Source organism: Dromiciops gliroides, chromosome 3, assembly GCF_019393635.1.
Source record: "Dromiciops gliroides isolate mDroGli1 chromosome 3, mDroGli1.pri, whole genome shotgun sequence".
Taxonomy (NCBI): domain Eukaryota; kingdom Metazoa; phylum Chordata; class Mammalia; order Microbiotheria; family Microbiotheriidae; genus Dromiciops; species Dromiciops gliroides.
Window position 1 is genome coordinate 181,888,483 of NC_057863.1, and position 11,598 is coordinate 181,900,080.

General features: G+C 40.0%; 1 protein-coding gene across 1 annotated transcript in view; it reads right to left on the reverse strand.

Annotated features, from left to right (window-relative positions):
- The window catches only part of LOC122749576 (sulfotransferase 1C2-like), a 30,566-nt gene extending 20,648 nt beyond the window's left edge, over positions 1–9,918 (reverse strand). Inside the window, exons 1-4 of the mRNA XM_043996009.1 lie at positions 9,738–9,918; positions 6,110–6,235; positions 5,184–5,281; positions 2,369–2,495 (exon numbers count right to left, since the gene is read on the reverse strand). Coding sequence (XP_043851944.1) covers positions 2,369–2,495; positions 5,184–5,281; positions 6,110–6,235; positions 9,738–9,918 — 532 coding nt within the window. The remainder of the gene's footprint in view (positions 1–2,368; positions 2,496–5,183; positions 5,282–6,109; positions 6,236–9,737) is intronic.
- Between the last annotated feature and the right edge of the window lie 1,680 nt (positions 9,919–11,598).

Below are 11,598 nucleotides of genomic sequence, written 5' to 3' on the forward strand. Positions count from 1 at the left end.
TTGAAATTATTATTCCCTGCAGTTACTTAACCATCATCAATGACCTTTGAAAGGTTGTAGAGAATGAGAGAGGTAGTACAACATTGTGAAAAATCAAATGTTTTATTGATTTTTTGGTTTAAGTAAGAGAATGCAAATTCTATGAATGAACTGAACTGATGAGCTTGTCTTTTAGTTCCTGGAAAAACCCTAGAATGTTTTTGTTTTATTGCCTTAAGCTATTAGGAAATCTTTTCAAAGAACCAGATAGACCAGTAATACATGAAGCAATAACCATTAATTTCAACAGGATTTGCATGAGTAAATACATGGTGTAAGGGGCTAAAATTCTAGCTAGGATGTCTAAAGTGGTCACTTTAAATTAGAAGCTTTAGCAAGAGTTTAGACTTTTAACCATTTATTAAAGTGCATCAGGAGCTAGTAATCAGAGAGAAAGAGGCCAAAGACACCTTCCCCTATCTATCTAACAGAGCCAGAATCTCTCTCCAGCCAAGCCGATGTCCCGGAGCCAAAAGACCTTGCTTGCTCCTTCCTCCTCTCCAACAGGAAACAGGCCTATACACACACACACACACACACACACACACACACACACACAGAGCTCCAAGCTAATTGGCTGGTAGCTCTGATTGACAAGTCCCACAGGTGGTTCTATGGATGTAACTTCCGGATGCTAAGGTCACATGGTCTCTAAATCACATGCTTTCTCCTCATGGTGGAACTTCCCTGCAATCTTTTTCCCAGCAGGGTGTGCCATTCCAATTCTCACAATGGCATGGCTTAAGTTGGTTGAAATGCTTGGGAACATGAGGAAGGAGAGAAGAGAGATTTAGGGCAAAAGAGTATGTAAAGAAGATGTTAACCAGGATAGCAAAGGCTTCAAGATAATGCTACTTAAACACTGTTTGAAGGGACTACAGATATTTTGCTAGAAGACAAGTCTCAAGGGGGGAGGCAGAGATAAAAGTATTTGAAAAGTTATTACATGGAGACTTGTTCTTCTTGGTCCCAGTAGTGAAAATTAGGAGCAAAGAGTGAAAGTTACAAAGTCAGATTTAGATTTGACACATATATTTATTTTATACTTTTTATTTATTATTTTGTGTTCTAGACTGAGAATTTTCATTGGCTATCCTCCATATCTGGAATTATCTTCCTTATCATCTCTACCTCCCAGTTTCTCTGGCTTCCTTCAAGCTATCTGCAAGAAATCTTTGCCAGTTCTCCTTAATCTTCATGCTCTCCCTCTGAGACTGCTCCAAATGTATCCTGTATATATCTTATTTATACATAATTGTTCATATTTCATGTCCCTTATTAGATTGTGGGCTCCTTGAGAGCTGGAACTTTTTCTTTTTTGGTCTTTCTTTGTGTCCTCAGCACTTAGCACAATGCTAATTAAATACTTGTTGACCGACTAGATTATTGATTGTGTACATGTCACCTCTTTATTCAATAAACTACAGTGGCTCTCTATCACCTCAAGAATTAAATACAAAACCCTCTGTTTGATGTTCAAAGCCTTTTATAACTTAGTTCCCACCTACCATTCCAGTTTTCTTATAATTTCCTCCCCATCATAGTCTTCAATCCAGTGACACTGTCCCCCTTCCTGTTTCATGATCAAGATGTTCCATTTTCTTTCTGGGGCTTTTCTCTGGCTGTCCCCCATGCCTCTTCATCTCTATTTACTGGCTAACCTGGCTTTCTTTAAATCCCAATTAAATCCCTATCTTCTACAGGAAGTCTTTCCCAACCCCTCTTAATTCTCTTGCCTTCCCTTTGTTAATTATTTGTTTTATTCCACAAATGGCTTGTTTGTATGTATTTGCTTGTTTGTTGTCTTCCCTATTAGACTGTGAGCTCCTTGAGGGCAGGGACTATTTTGCTGCTTTTCATACCGCTAGCACTTAGCACAGTGCCTGGCACATAATATGCATTTAATAAATGTTTACTGATTGATGTTGTATATAAGGTAAATAACCATTTATCTGGGATGTTGTAAAAGGGATTCAGTCTTTAGGGAGAAGTTGGACTAAGGCTTATGAAATCCTTTCCAACTTCAGGATTCTAAATTCTATGCCTCATACCTAGTTGGAAAAGAGACCTGCAGGACTAAGGGTAACCTATATAAACAAGGTTCATACTCAGGAAACTGGGTTAGCACAGCTTGCCATGACATGGTTTCTCATCCTGCCAGGAGCTAGAATGGTGAGGCAGGGTCTCCCAGCTATATAATTCTACCTCAGAGATAAAAGATGATTAACACTTATACTGTGTTTTAGAGAATAACCTGAAATGTTGTAGTCATCTAAATTCATTTCAAGTCAGAGTAGGAATAAAACTAGACATTAAAGCATTCACTTACCTTTCCCATTCATGAATTTTTCAAAATATTCTTCCCAAGTTCCTGGTTCAGGGAGTGTTTGACTCATCCTTTGGAAATGGTAATAGGATACCATGCAGTCTTTGGCATTCCGAGCTACGTAAATGATCTTGGGAAAGTGAGTAGAATATATAGAAAAGACTAGTTAATTTTACACAGGTTAGTATACCAAGCAGCAACAGTTATGTACCAAACATGACAATTACCTGGGAAGCAGTAGGCACAGTACCTAACAGGAGAACATAGGAGAGGACATTGTTTTTAAGGACAAATGATAGAAACATAGACACAACCAATTATAGCTTTGTTTATATAGGTCACATGATCATAGATTTAGAGCAGGAAGGGATCACAGAGATTAGCTAGTCTAACCCCCTGATTTTACAAATAAGGAAACTGAGGCTAAGTGAGGTATCCAAGTGATTTGTCCAAAGTCACACAAGGACTAAGTGGCAGAGTCAGGGGTTGAACCCAGGCCTTCTGATCCCAAATTCAGTATTTTCTTTTTTTTTTTTTTTTTGGTGAGGCAGTTGGGGTTAAGTGACTTAAGTCACACAGCTAGGAAGTGTCAAGTGTCTGAAACTGGATTTGAACTCAGGTCCTCCTGAATCCAGGACTGGTGCTCTATCCACTGCGCCACCTACCTCCCCCAAATTCAGTATTTTCTTTTTCTTTTTCTTTTTCTTTTTTTTTGCGGGGCAATAGGGGTTAAGTGACTTGCCCAGGGTCACACAGCTAGTAAGTGTTAAGTGTCTGAGGCCGGATTTGAACTCAGGTACTCCTGAATCCAGGGCCGGTGCTTTAACCACTGCGCCATCTAGCTGCCCCCAATTCAGTATTTTCTAATGCACCACTGACAGGATATACTAAGGGGAATATCAAAGAAACTAAAACCAAGTGGGGTTATTTCAGGAAGGAATAGTGGAGAAAGTGAACCTTGAAGCAGATTTTTGAAGCAGGAGGGGATAGTTTGGTGATGAGGTTGGAGAATGGCATTATTAATGGGAAAATTATTTTGAGATGAGAAAGGGTAAATCATATTTGGGTTTATTATAAACAGATTCTCTTGATTTATATAGACAGCACAATCTTTTTTTTTTTTAATGAGGGTTAAGTGACTTGTCCAGTGTCACACAGCTAGTAAGTGTCAAGTGTCTGAGGCCAGATTTGAACTCAGGTCCTCCTGAATCCAGGGCCGGTGCTTTATCCACTGTGCCACCTAGCTGTCCCCAGCATAAGCTTTTAATTTTAAACTTTAAAAGTTTAATTATTTCCTCTCTCAGGAAAATTCATTGTTTAAGGTATGTAAGGGGCAACTAGATGGTGCAATGGATAGAATGCTGGGCCTGGAGTCAGGAAGATTCATCTTTGTGAGTTCAAATTTGGCCTTAGACTTTACTGGCTGTGTGATCCTTTACTAGCTGTGTGGGCAAATTACTTAATCCTGTTTGCCTAAGTTTTTCAATCTGTAAAATGAGTTGGAGAAGAAAATGGCAAAACTACTCTAGTTTCTTTGTCATTAAAACCCCCAAATGGGGGGAAGCTAGGTGGCACAGTGTATAAAGCATCGGCCCTGGATTCAGGAGTACCTGAGTTCAAATCCTACCTCAGACACTTGACACTAGCTGTGTGACTCTGGGTAAGTCACTTAACCCTCATCGCCCCACCAAAAACAAAACAAAACAAAACAAAACAAAACAAATGGGGTCACAAACAGTCAGACATGACTGAAATGACTGAACAACAACAACAACAACAACAAGGCTATCATTAGATTTCTGACTTCTGTTAAGGGCTAAAATTCTAGCTAAACTGTCTAAAATCTAATGAGTGGTCGCCAATAAATTATAAGCTTTAGCAAGAGTTAGACTTCTAAGCATTTATTAAGGAGAATAAAAATTTGGTAAAGAGAGAGAGAAAGGCCTAGATTCCTATCAACTAAAGGGAGAACACATTTCTAGCTCCCTTCTCCGCCAGAGTCCCCAGGAAAAAAAGAGCGAGTCAGTGCACCCGGCTCTTCCTTCTTCCTCCCACTAGCCCACGTCACTTCCTGACACCAAAGAAAAGACTCCTGGTCTTGCCCTCAAAGACCTTCGCTTCATGGGTGGAACTCTTCTACAGTAAGTCTCCAGCAGGTGGCGTCATTCCAATCATTACACTACCTTGTCACATGGATAATTTATATTGAGCCTACAGTACACTGAAACTCCCACTTTTTTAAAAAAATGGTAGCTTTATATTGCTAAAGTTTCTTGAGCATATTGAAATTCTAAAGCTTTTGAAGCTATTTTGAAACATGATGTCATGGAGCAAGAGCTGGAAGGGACCCCAGAAGCCATCTAGTCCAAGTGTTTCACTTTGCAGATGACGAAATTGAGGAACAGGAGATTGCCAGAGGAGGGGTTTGAATGGTAGAGGGAAAAAAGAGTTAAGGACTAAATACGTGGGAGGCTGATGCTTTAGTCTATATGTCTCTGCTTATATAGCAGGCTTTCTTCTGCAGGCTAGCTAACATGTTGTGGTCTACTTGCTATGGGTGGAATGGGGCTCCTGAATAAAGTTCTAAACTTAGAGATTGTGGTAATGTTTTTTTATGTCAATAGGTCTTATCCTCTTGGACATGTTGGTAGTCAGGTGTAGGTCAAGGACAGTAGTGATTTGCTGTCAAAAACAGCATTTTTTTGGGAGGTGGGTAGGGAAGAATTGGAACAGGGATAGATGGTTTTTATTGCATTTATTCAACATAACCTTCATCACCTAAATGAATTTGACTATTCTTTCTGATTACCCTGCATACCTTACAGGTGCTTTCCCAGAAGGATGAAGGCAGCAGTTGGGTGGGAAGGTGTGTCTTCAGTATCCGAGGAGAGGGCATCGCATTGGCTTGGTCCACACCTGTAAATAATTAAGAGTGAGAAACGATGTTCTGGGATAAACTAAGCAGATAGTTTAATCATCAAAGGATACTTCTTTAGAGAAAGTCCTATTGAGCATCTCCCATTGTCCAAGAATCTCTACTTTCCCCATGGATGATTTTTTTTTTCTATAGGGTTTTCTTGGCAAAGATACTGGAGTAGTTTGCTATTTCCTTCTCCCGTGGATCACTTTTTAAAAAATTTTATCAGAGCTCTCTATTATACTTTCATTGAGCTATGACAAAGAAGTGATCCAGGAAGGGCTTTTTAAAACAAATGGAATGAGTGACTTGTACAGGATCACAGAAGTAATATGTATTTAAGACTGGATTTGAACTTAGGTCTTCTTGTCTCCAGGACCAGCATTCAATCCACTTTGCCACATTGCTGTCCCAATGTGGGAGATAACTAGCACTAGGAACATACAGTAGCTTTATATAGAGTAGAAGGGAGGTAAACTCATGTTTAGTTACTAGAAGGTGGGGAACCAGGATAGACCTTCTGCAGAAGATAGGATATGAACTGAGAAAGATCAACAAACAGACTTTGCTTCTCTGGCTAACTTTTCAGTTAGAATCTTCTTACATAATTCCTACTGGGAAAGAAATAATGTCTAATTCTTAGCCCTCTTAGGGCCTGCTGCTTGGAGCAAGAAGGTTCTACCTGGCAAGGGCAAGTATATATTTGGAAAATAGTAGCAGACACACACAAATACACAACCTACTTTGTGGTATTTATCATTGTAATTAAGACTCCCTAATGATCATGCAGAAGGAACATGAGAAAAGATAGGGGGAAAAGTTCTTACCGGAAAGATGAGATGAACGTGCCCACTCGATAAAAGGATGCCGGAGATGAATGACTGATCGTTTACACTTTTCTACATCTCCATTCTGTTCAATCATGTCCACAATTTCCTGAATCCATGTTGTTCCTGGTTCCCACATAGCAAGGATTAGAAGCAGAGAGCACACAGAAGCACCATATTAGTTAATATATACTCCAGTCCCTCTTTGTCTTAGCCAAAGTAGACCCTGCTCCACTAGCTATCTCATCCTCAGTTCATAACTCTATTATCCATGGTAGGTAGATGTTCTTCCTTTTGTTGCTAGGAAATGACTGAAATTCCACTGGGAAATGATGTTATAGAAGCAGAAGTGAATTCAAAGCTTCTGGAAACTTTTAGCTTGGGGTAGGGAAGTAGTTGTATTTTTAGGAAGGTTGACTTATGAACTATGAACTTACTGAGGCATATAAAACCATCGTAGACCATAGATTTAGATTTGGAAGGGATCTTAGATATTGAATCCAAACTCCTCATTTTACAAATCAACATCATGGTTTCTGGAGAATTGAAACCATTCACTTAACATCATATAGGTAGTAAGAGTTTGGATTTGAACCCAGAATTCTTCAAATCCTTTTCTGCTAAATTATGCTGCCTCCCTTTTTTGGCCGTCTTTCAGGGTAAGGAATGTCATAACTGCTAAAGGGAGAAAACTGGACAAGCCATACAAAAGTAACAATACAATGGCTCATCTATATAGCACTTTTGGGTTTTGATAAAGTGCTTTCTCACAACAACCCCATGAGATTGGAAGACTAAATCTTAGAATTTTTATTTATCAGACAAGGACACTGAGGCTTTGTGAGTGTAGAAGTAATCAGAAATAAGTCAAGGGCTAAAAGATGAGATCTTTGGGACTTTGTTTTTGTTTTTTTGTAGGGCAATGAGGGTTAAGGGACTTGCCCAGGGTCACACAGCTATTAAGTTTCAAGGGTCTGAGGCTGGATTTGAACGCAGGTGCTCCTGAATCCAGGGCTAGTGCTTTATCCACTGTGCCACCTAGCTGACCCTGATCTTTGGGACTTTGATTATATTTCTGGAAGGCATTGGCATAATCACCATTATCATCATCATAATGATAACAGCTGGCATTTATACAGAGTTTGAAGGTTTGCAAAGTGCTTTACATATATTATCTCATTTGATATTCATAACCACCCTGGGAGGTAGGTGCTATTATTTTTATTTTACAGATGAAATAACCACTCCCTCACGATTAAGGCCATCTCCTTGCCAGGGTCCCATTTAGCTCTGCTTTGGGTTTCTCTCTTAACATAACAACTCAGAGCCTATAGGCTAGAAGGGTATGTGCCCAAACTCAACATACCCTTCTAGGCAGACAAGATCCTCACTACTTGCCCCTTTTTTATAGAGTACAGTACAAAAGCACATCTCTACAATAGCTTGAGCCAGTCAAATCATACATGTTTGACACTTAACCACTTAGCCAATGTGGTATAAATGAGCAGTAAGTAATCAGGGTATTCCCTATGACCCATCAAGGAGAAGTCCTCTGTCATCACAATGAGTGATGAATAGGGTATATTTATACCTACTCTTGTAATATGTAATAAAAGTCTTTCCCCTACCCTCTGAAAAGGCCTCATCTTTTAGCCTTATTACCCAGGTTTACTTCTGGGCCTCCTTCTATAAGAAGTTGTTCCTTGTTCCTGGTCACACAGCTAGCAAATATTCTTGAATAGACACTAAATTCATCTTCTGATGTCTTGGGACAGGGCCAGATAGAGTTAAACTAGGGCAGAGTCAGAACTAGGGTAGGGCAAAGAGAAATATGTCTCAGATGCTGAAATTTACAGGGGCCTCCTTAATGAATGGGGTTGTCATAGATAATTTAGCTACTGGTATCAGAAGTGAAAATGCTAGATTGGGGCATTCCCCTTTTGCTTCCCAATTTTGCTTTCTAAAAGGAGAGGGTTTCCTCCTGCTTGTCCTTAATTCTGTTCTGAATATACCTAAAACTATTTTTTTACACTCTGTTCTAAAGCACATTTAAAAAAAATTACACAAATCTCATAGCTAAGCATTTTGGAGACAGAGCCTTAGAAAATTTCAGCTCTGATAGTCATTCACATGGACATGATAAGTCAGTTGCCCTAAAGATTCTACTTCAGAATTTATAGTCTCATTACCTTGTGGTCTAGGCTTTTTATAAGTAAACTGCTCTTATAATTAGGGCAAGCCATGTTGGAGGGCCTGACATACAGTGAGAGGGAAATGAAAGGCTGAAGACTTGGGGTACAAATTGAGTGACATCACTTACAGTGCTGCCAGTCTCAAGTCTCCCTCATATCACTTTAGTATCAGTAGTTGTCCCCATTCCCTTATTTATTCCAGCCTCCATAACTACCAGAGGATTGATCTCACTCTTGGGGTTGTTACAAATGGTAACAACAATCATGTTTGCTGCATAGTTTCACTATATCCTACGTTCAAAGGAGACAAATGCCATGATTTCTTCACCATTTCCCTTTTATGGGGAAACTGTGCCAAGGTTGGGGTGGGAGTGACTCACTGGGACTACTGTTCCCCTGGCATGGCTGCATACAACTATGAGTTGCTTGTTGGAATGCTGGCATAGCCTGGCCTAATCCTTTCCTGCTTTCTCTCCTTGGTGGGCTTCTCTCCAGGTTTCTCCTCCCTTAACCTAAGTATCAGAATGCCTAAGTCACAGCTCTGAAAGGTGTTACCAAAATGGAAAGTTGAGAATTGTCAGCTTAGGGAATTGGCTTTGCCTCTATATAGTTGTTGCCTGAGGATCAGTTCTAGTTAAAGTTCAGAGGACTGCACCACTAGGTTGGCTTCAGAGTGATAACCTTTTCTGACCAGTGTAACTTTTGAATATTGTTGTTGTTTATCCTTCAAGAGAATCATGTGACAATGGGAGCTGATGTTATTACTTGCATGTGAATTGGATTTAAGTGAGGCAGGGCTATACAAAGTCACCAGCCTTGCTCTCCTCCAGAGCCATCTGGGTTTAGTGGCAAGATATATCAGGACAATTTGAGATGGCCCTTAATGTTTAAGGCATTTGGGATTAAGTGACTCGCTCAGAGTCCCACAGCAAATAAGTGAGATGAGATTTGAACTCAGGTCTTCCCAGCTTCAGAGCCAGTGCTTTTTCCATTGTGCCACCTAGCTGCCTCTAACTTTTGAGTATATTAAGTGATAGATCTGAATTAAAATCTTGCACCTGTGTAACTCCAGGTAGGTCATTTGATCTCTCAGTCTCAGAATCCTCATATGAAAAATGGGGATAATAATGGTACCTGTCTTACTTTCAGGGTTATTGTGAAAATAAAGTGCAATTTTATTTATATATATAAATATATAAAATGTATATAAATATATGTAAAAGCACTTTGCAAATCTTAAAGCACTATAAAATAAATATCACATAAAATAAATATATGTTATATATTATTAATGTAACTTAACATATCCTTATATTAATATAATATGCAAAATTATAACATACGCATAAGTATTATATAAAACAATTATTTTAAAGCAATTTATTATTATACTAGCAATTATTGTTATTAAGGGATCTTTCTAAACACACCCTCACCTGATTTAGGATAGGTACAGATGAGAAGATCATCGTTCTTGGCCTTGAATTTCTGTATTTGGTCCCAGTTACTCACTGTTGTATGGGGCAGCAGGATCCCCTCCACTTCCCCTAATGAGGGACGTTTCCCTCCCTCTGAGAGCAGTGGTCTTTTTGCTTCCTGGGTCATATTCTCTTTCATGGAATCTTTACAGCAGAGGCTAGAGGAGACACAGAAACTACAAAGTAAGATCCACAGTTTAAAGCCTTCTACAAATGCCAGTTACTATTGGCTTCCAGTGCCCAGGCTTCCAGTGTGGGGGTGCCTTCTTTCCCTGAGCCTTCCACTGTAGCACAGAAGTGAGAGGTTCGGTTTGGCCAGAATGTGGAGGACCCTAGAGGAAAGGCTGGCTGCTGCTAGGGGGAGTTGGTGGAGACAGAGAAGGAACTAAGATGGAGTTGGTAGAAGTGAGAGAACCTCAGAAAACTCTGGCCAGTGTGGCAAGGTGTGGGTGGAGAGGCTCTGCTGAGGAAGCAGATAGTCACTTGCAGGGGCCCAGAGACCTGGAAGGCCTCAGGATATACTAGGGTGTGTGCAGGTATATTTGAGGGGTGTGGACGGGAGACGAGATTGGGAAGGGATAGAGAGGAGAGGGAGGCCTTACTATGGGCTCCGGGCCTTTTGGACAATGTAATTCACGGTCCTCAAAGTCCTGGTTCTGCTATTGTTAGGTCAGGCTATATCCCAGCAAACACTTGACCTTACCAGATCTGGTTAATCTACTTTCTGAGCTCCTATTGCATTATAGTAAAAGTTAATACAGAATACATACAGCCTCTTTTAATTTGCATGTCTTACCTTTTAATGCTAAGGAAAAGAGGACTTCGGTCACTTTGCAGTAGTTATAATTTAATGAAAATAGACAACATTCCAAGGAGAAGTGCTGAGGTATTTCCTTGTACAGAAATACCCACAGACCAAACTACCTCTGGACTCGAGCTGCCTCTGATTATGACGCAGGACACCAGCTAGTCAGATTTCTAGTGTAAGACATAGTAACTGGTAGAGACCAGCTCCAGCTGAGACCTCTCTAGAAGAAGGGGGAGCAGCATGGTCACAAAAACACTGAATGGCCGTGCTATTGACCTTTTCCCCATGGTCAGCTCAGTGATTACTAGTGAGAGGAATGAAGCTTTCTGTGTGTTTAAACTTGCTATTGTTTATGTAAAGATTTCGTCCCGGAAGTTAAAAGATTTGGGTAACACGGTTCTGTTCCTTTGTTTTTCCTTCCCACATTCTTTTTGGTTTGTTGATTAAAATCTTTTTGTCACATTTATTGCCCAGCCTCTGACTCAGCTCTGATTCTGAGAAAAGGGCAAGTTAGTTCCATTTTTAACCCCCAAATGGGTGTTGGGTTTTTATTGACTCTTTCCCTCAGCTTCATACATACCCACTCCTTCAACTTCATGCTCATTAAGCACCTGCTTGGTGTCAGGTGCTGTGTTTCCTGTTGGTGAAGTGAAGGCAATGATAGAAACAGGCCTTTCCCTCAAGAAGCTTACATCAGAATGGGGAAACTACCATATTTGCATATACATTCATACAAAATACATGAAAAGCAATATTCCATGGGGGTGAGTGGGAAACACTAATAGAAAAGACCTCTGTGTCCTTTGAGTTGTGCCTTGTAGGAAGTAGGAATGCTAAGAGGGAGAGAAAAGCAATGTTCTGTAATAAACAGGTCATACTTAAATGACATTAAAAAAATTTATAAAATACTTCCCTTGTACACAACCTGGAGAGGTAGGTAGGGCAAATATTATGGTATCTATTTTACCAAATGGGCAGGGAAGTGATGCAGTCGGATACAGTGATGGGCCT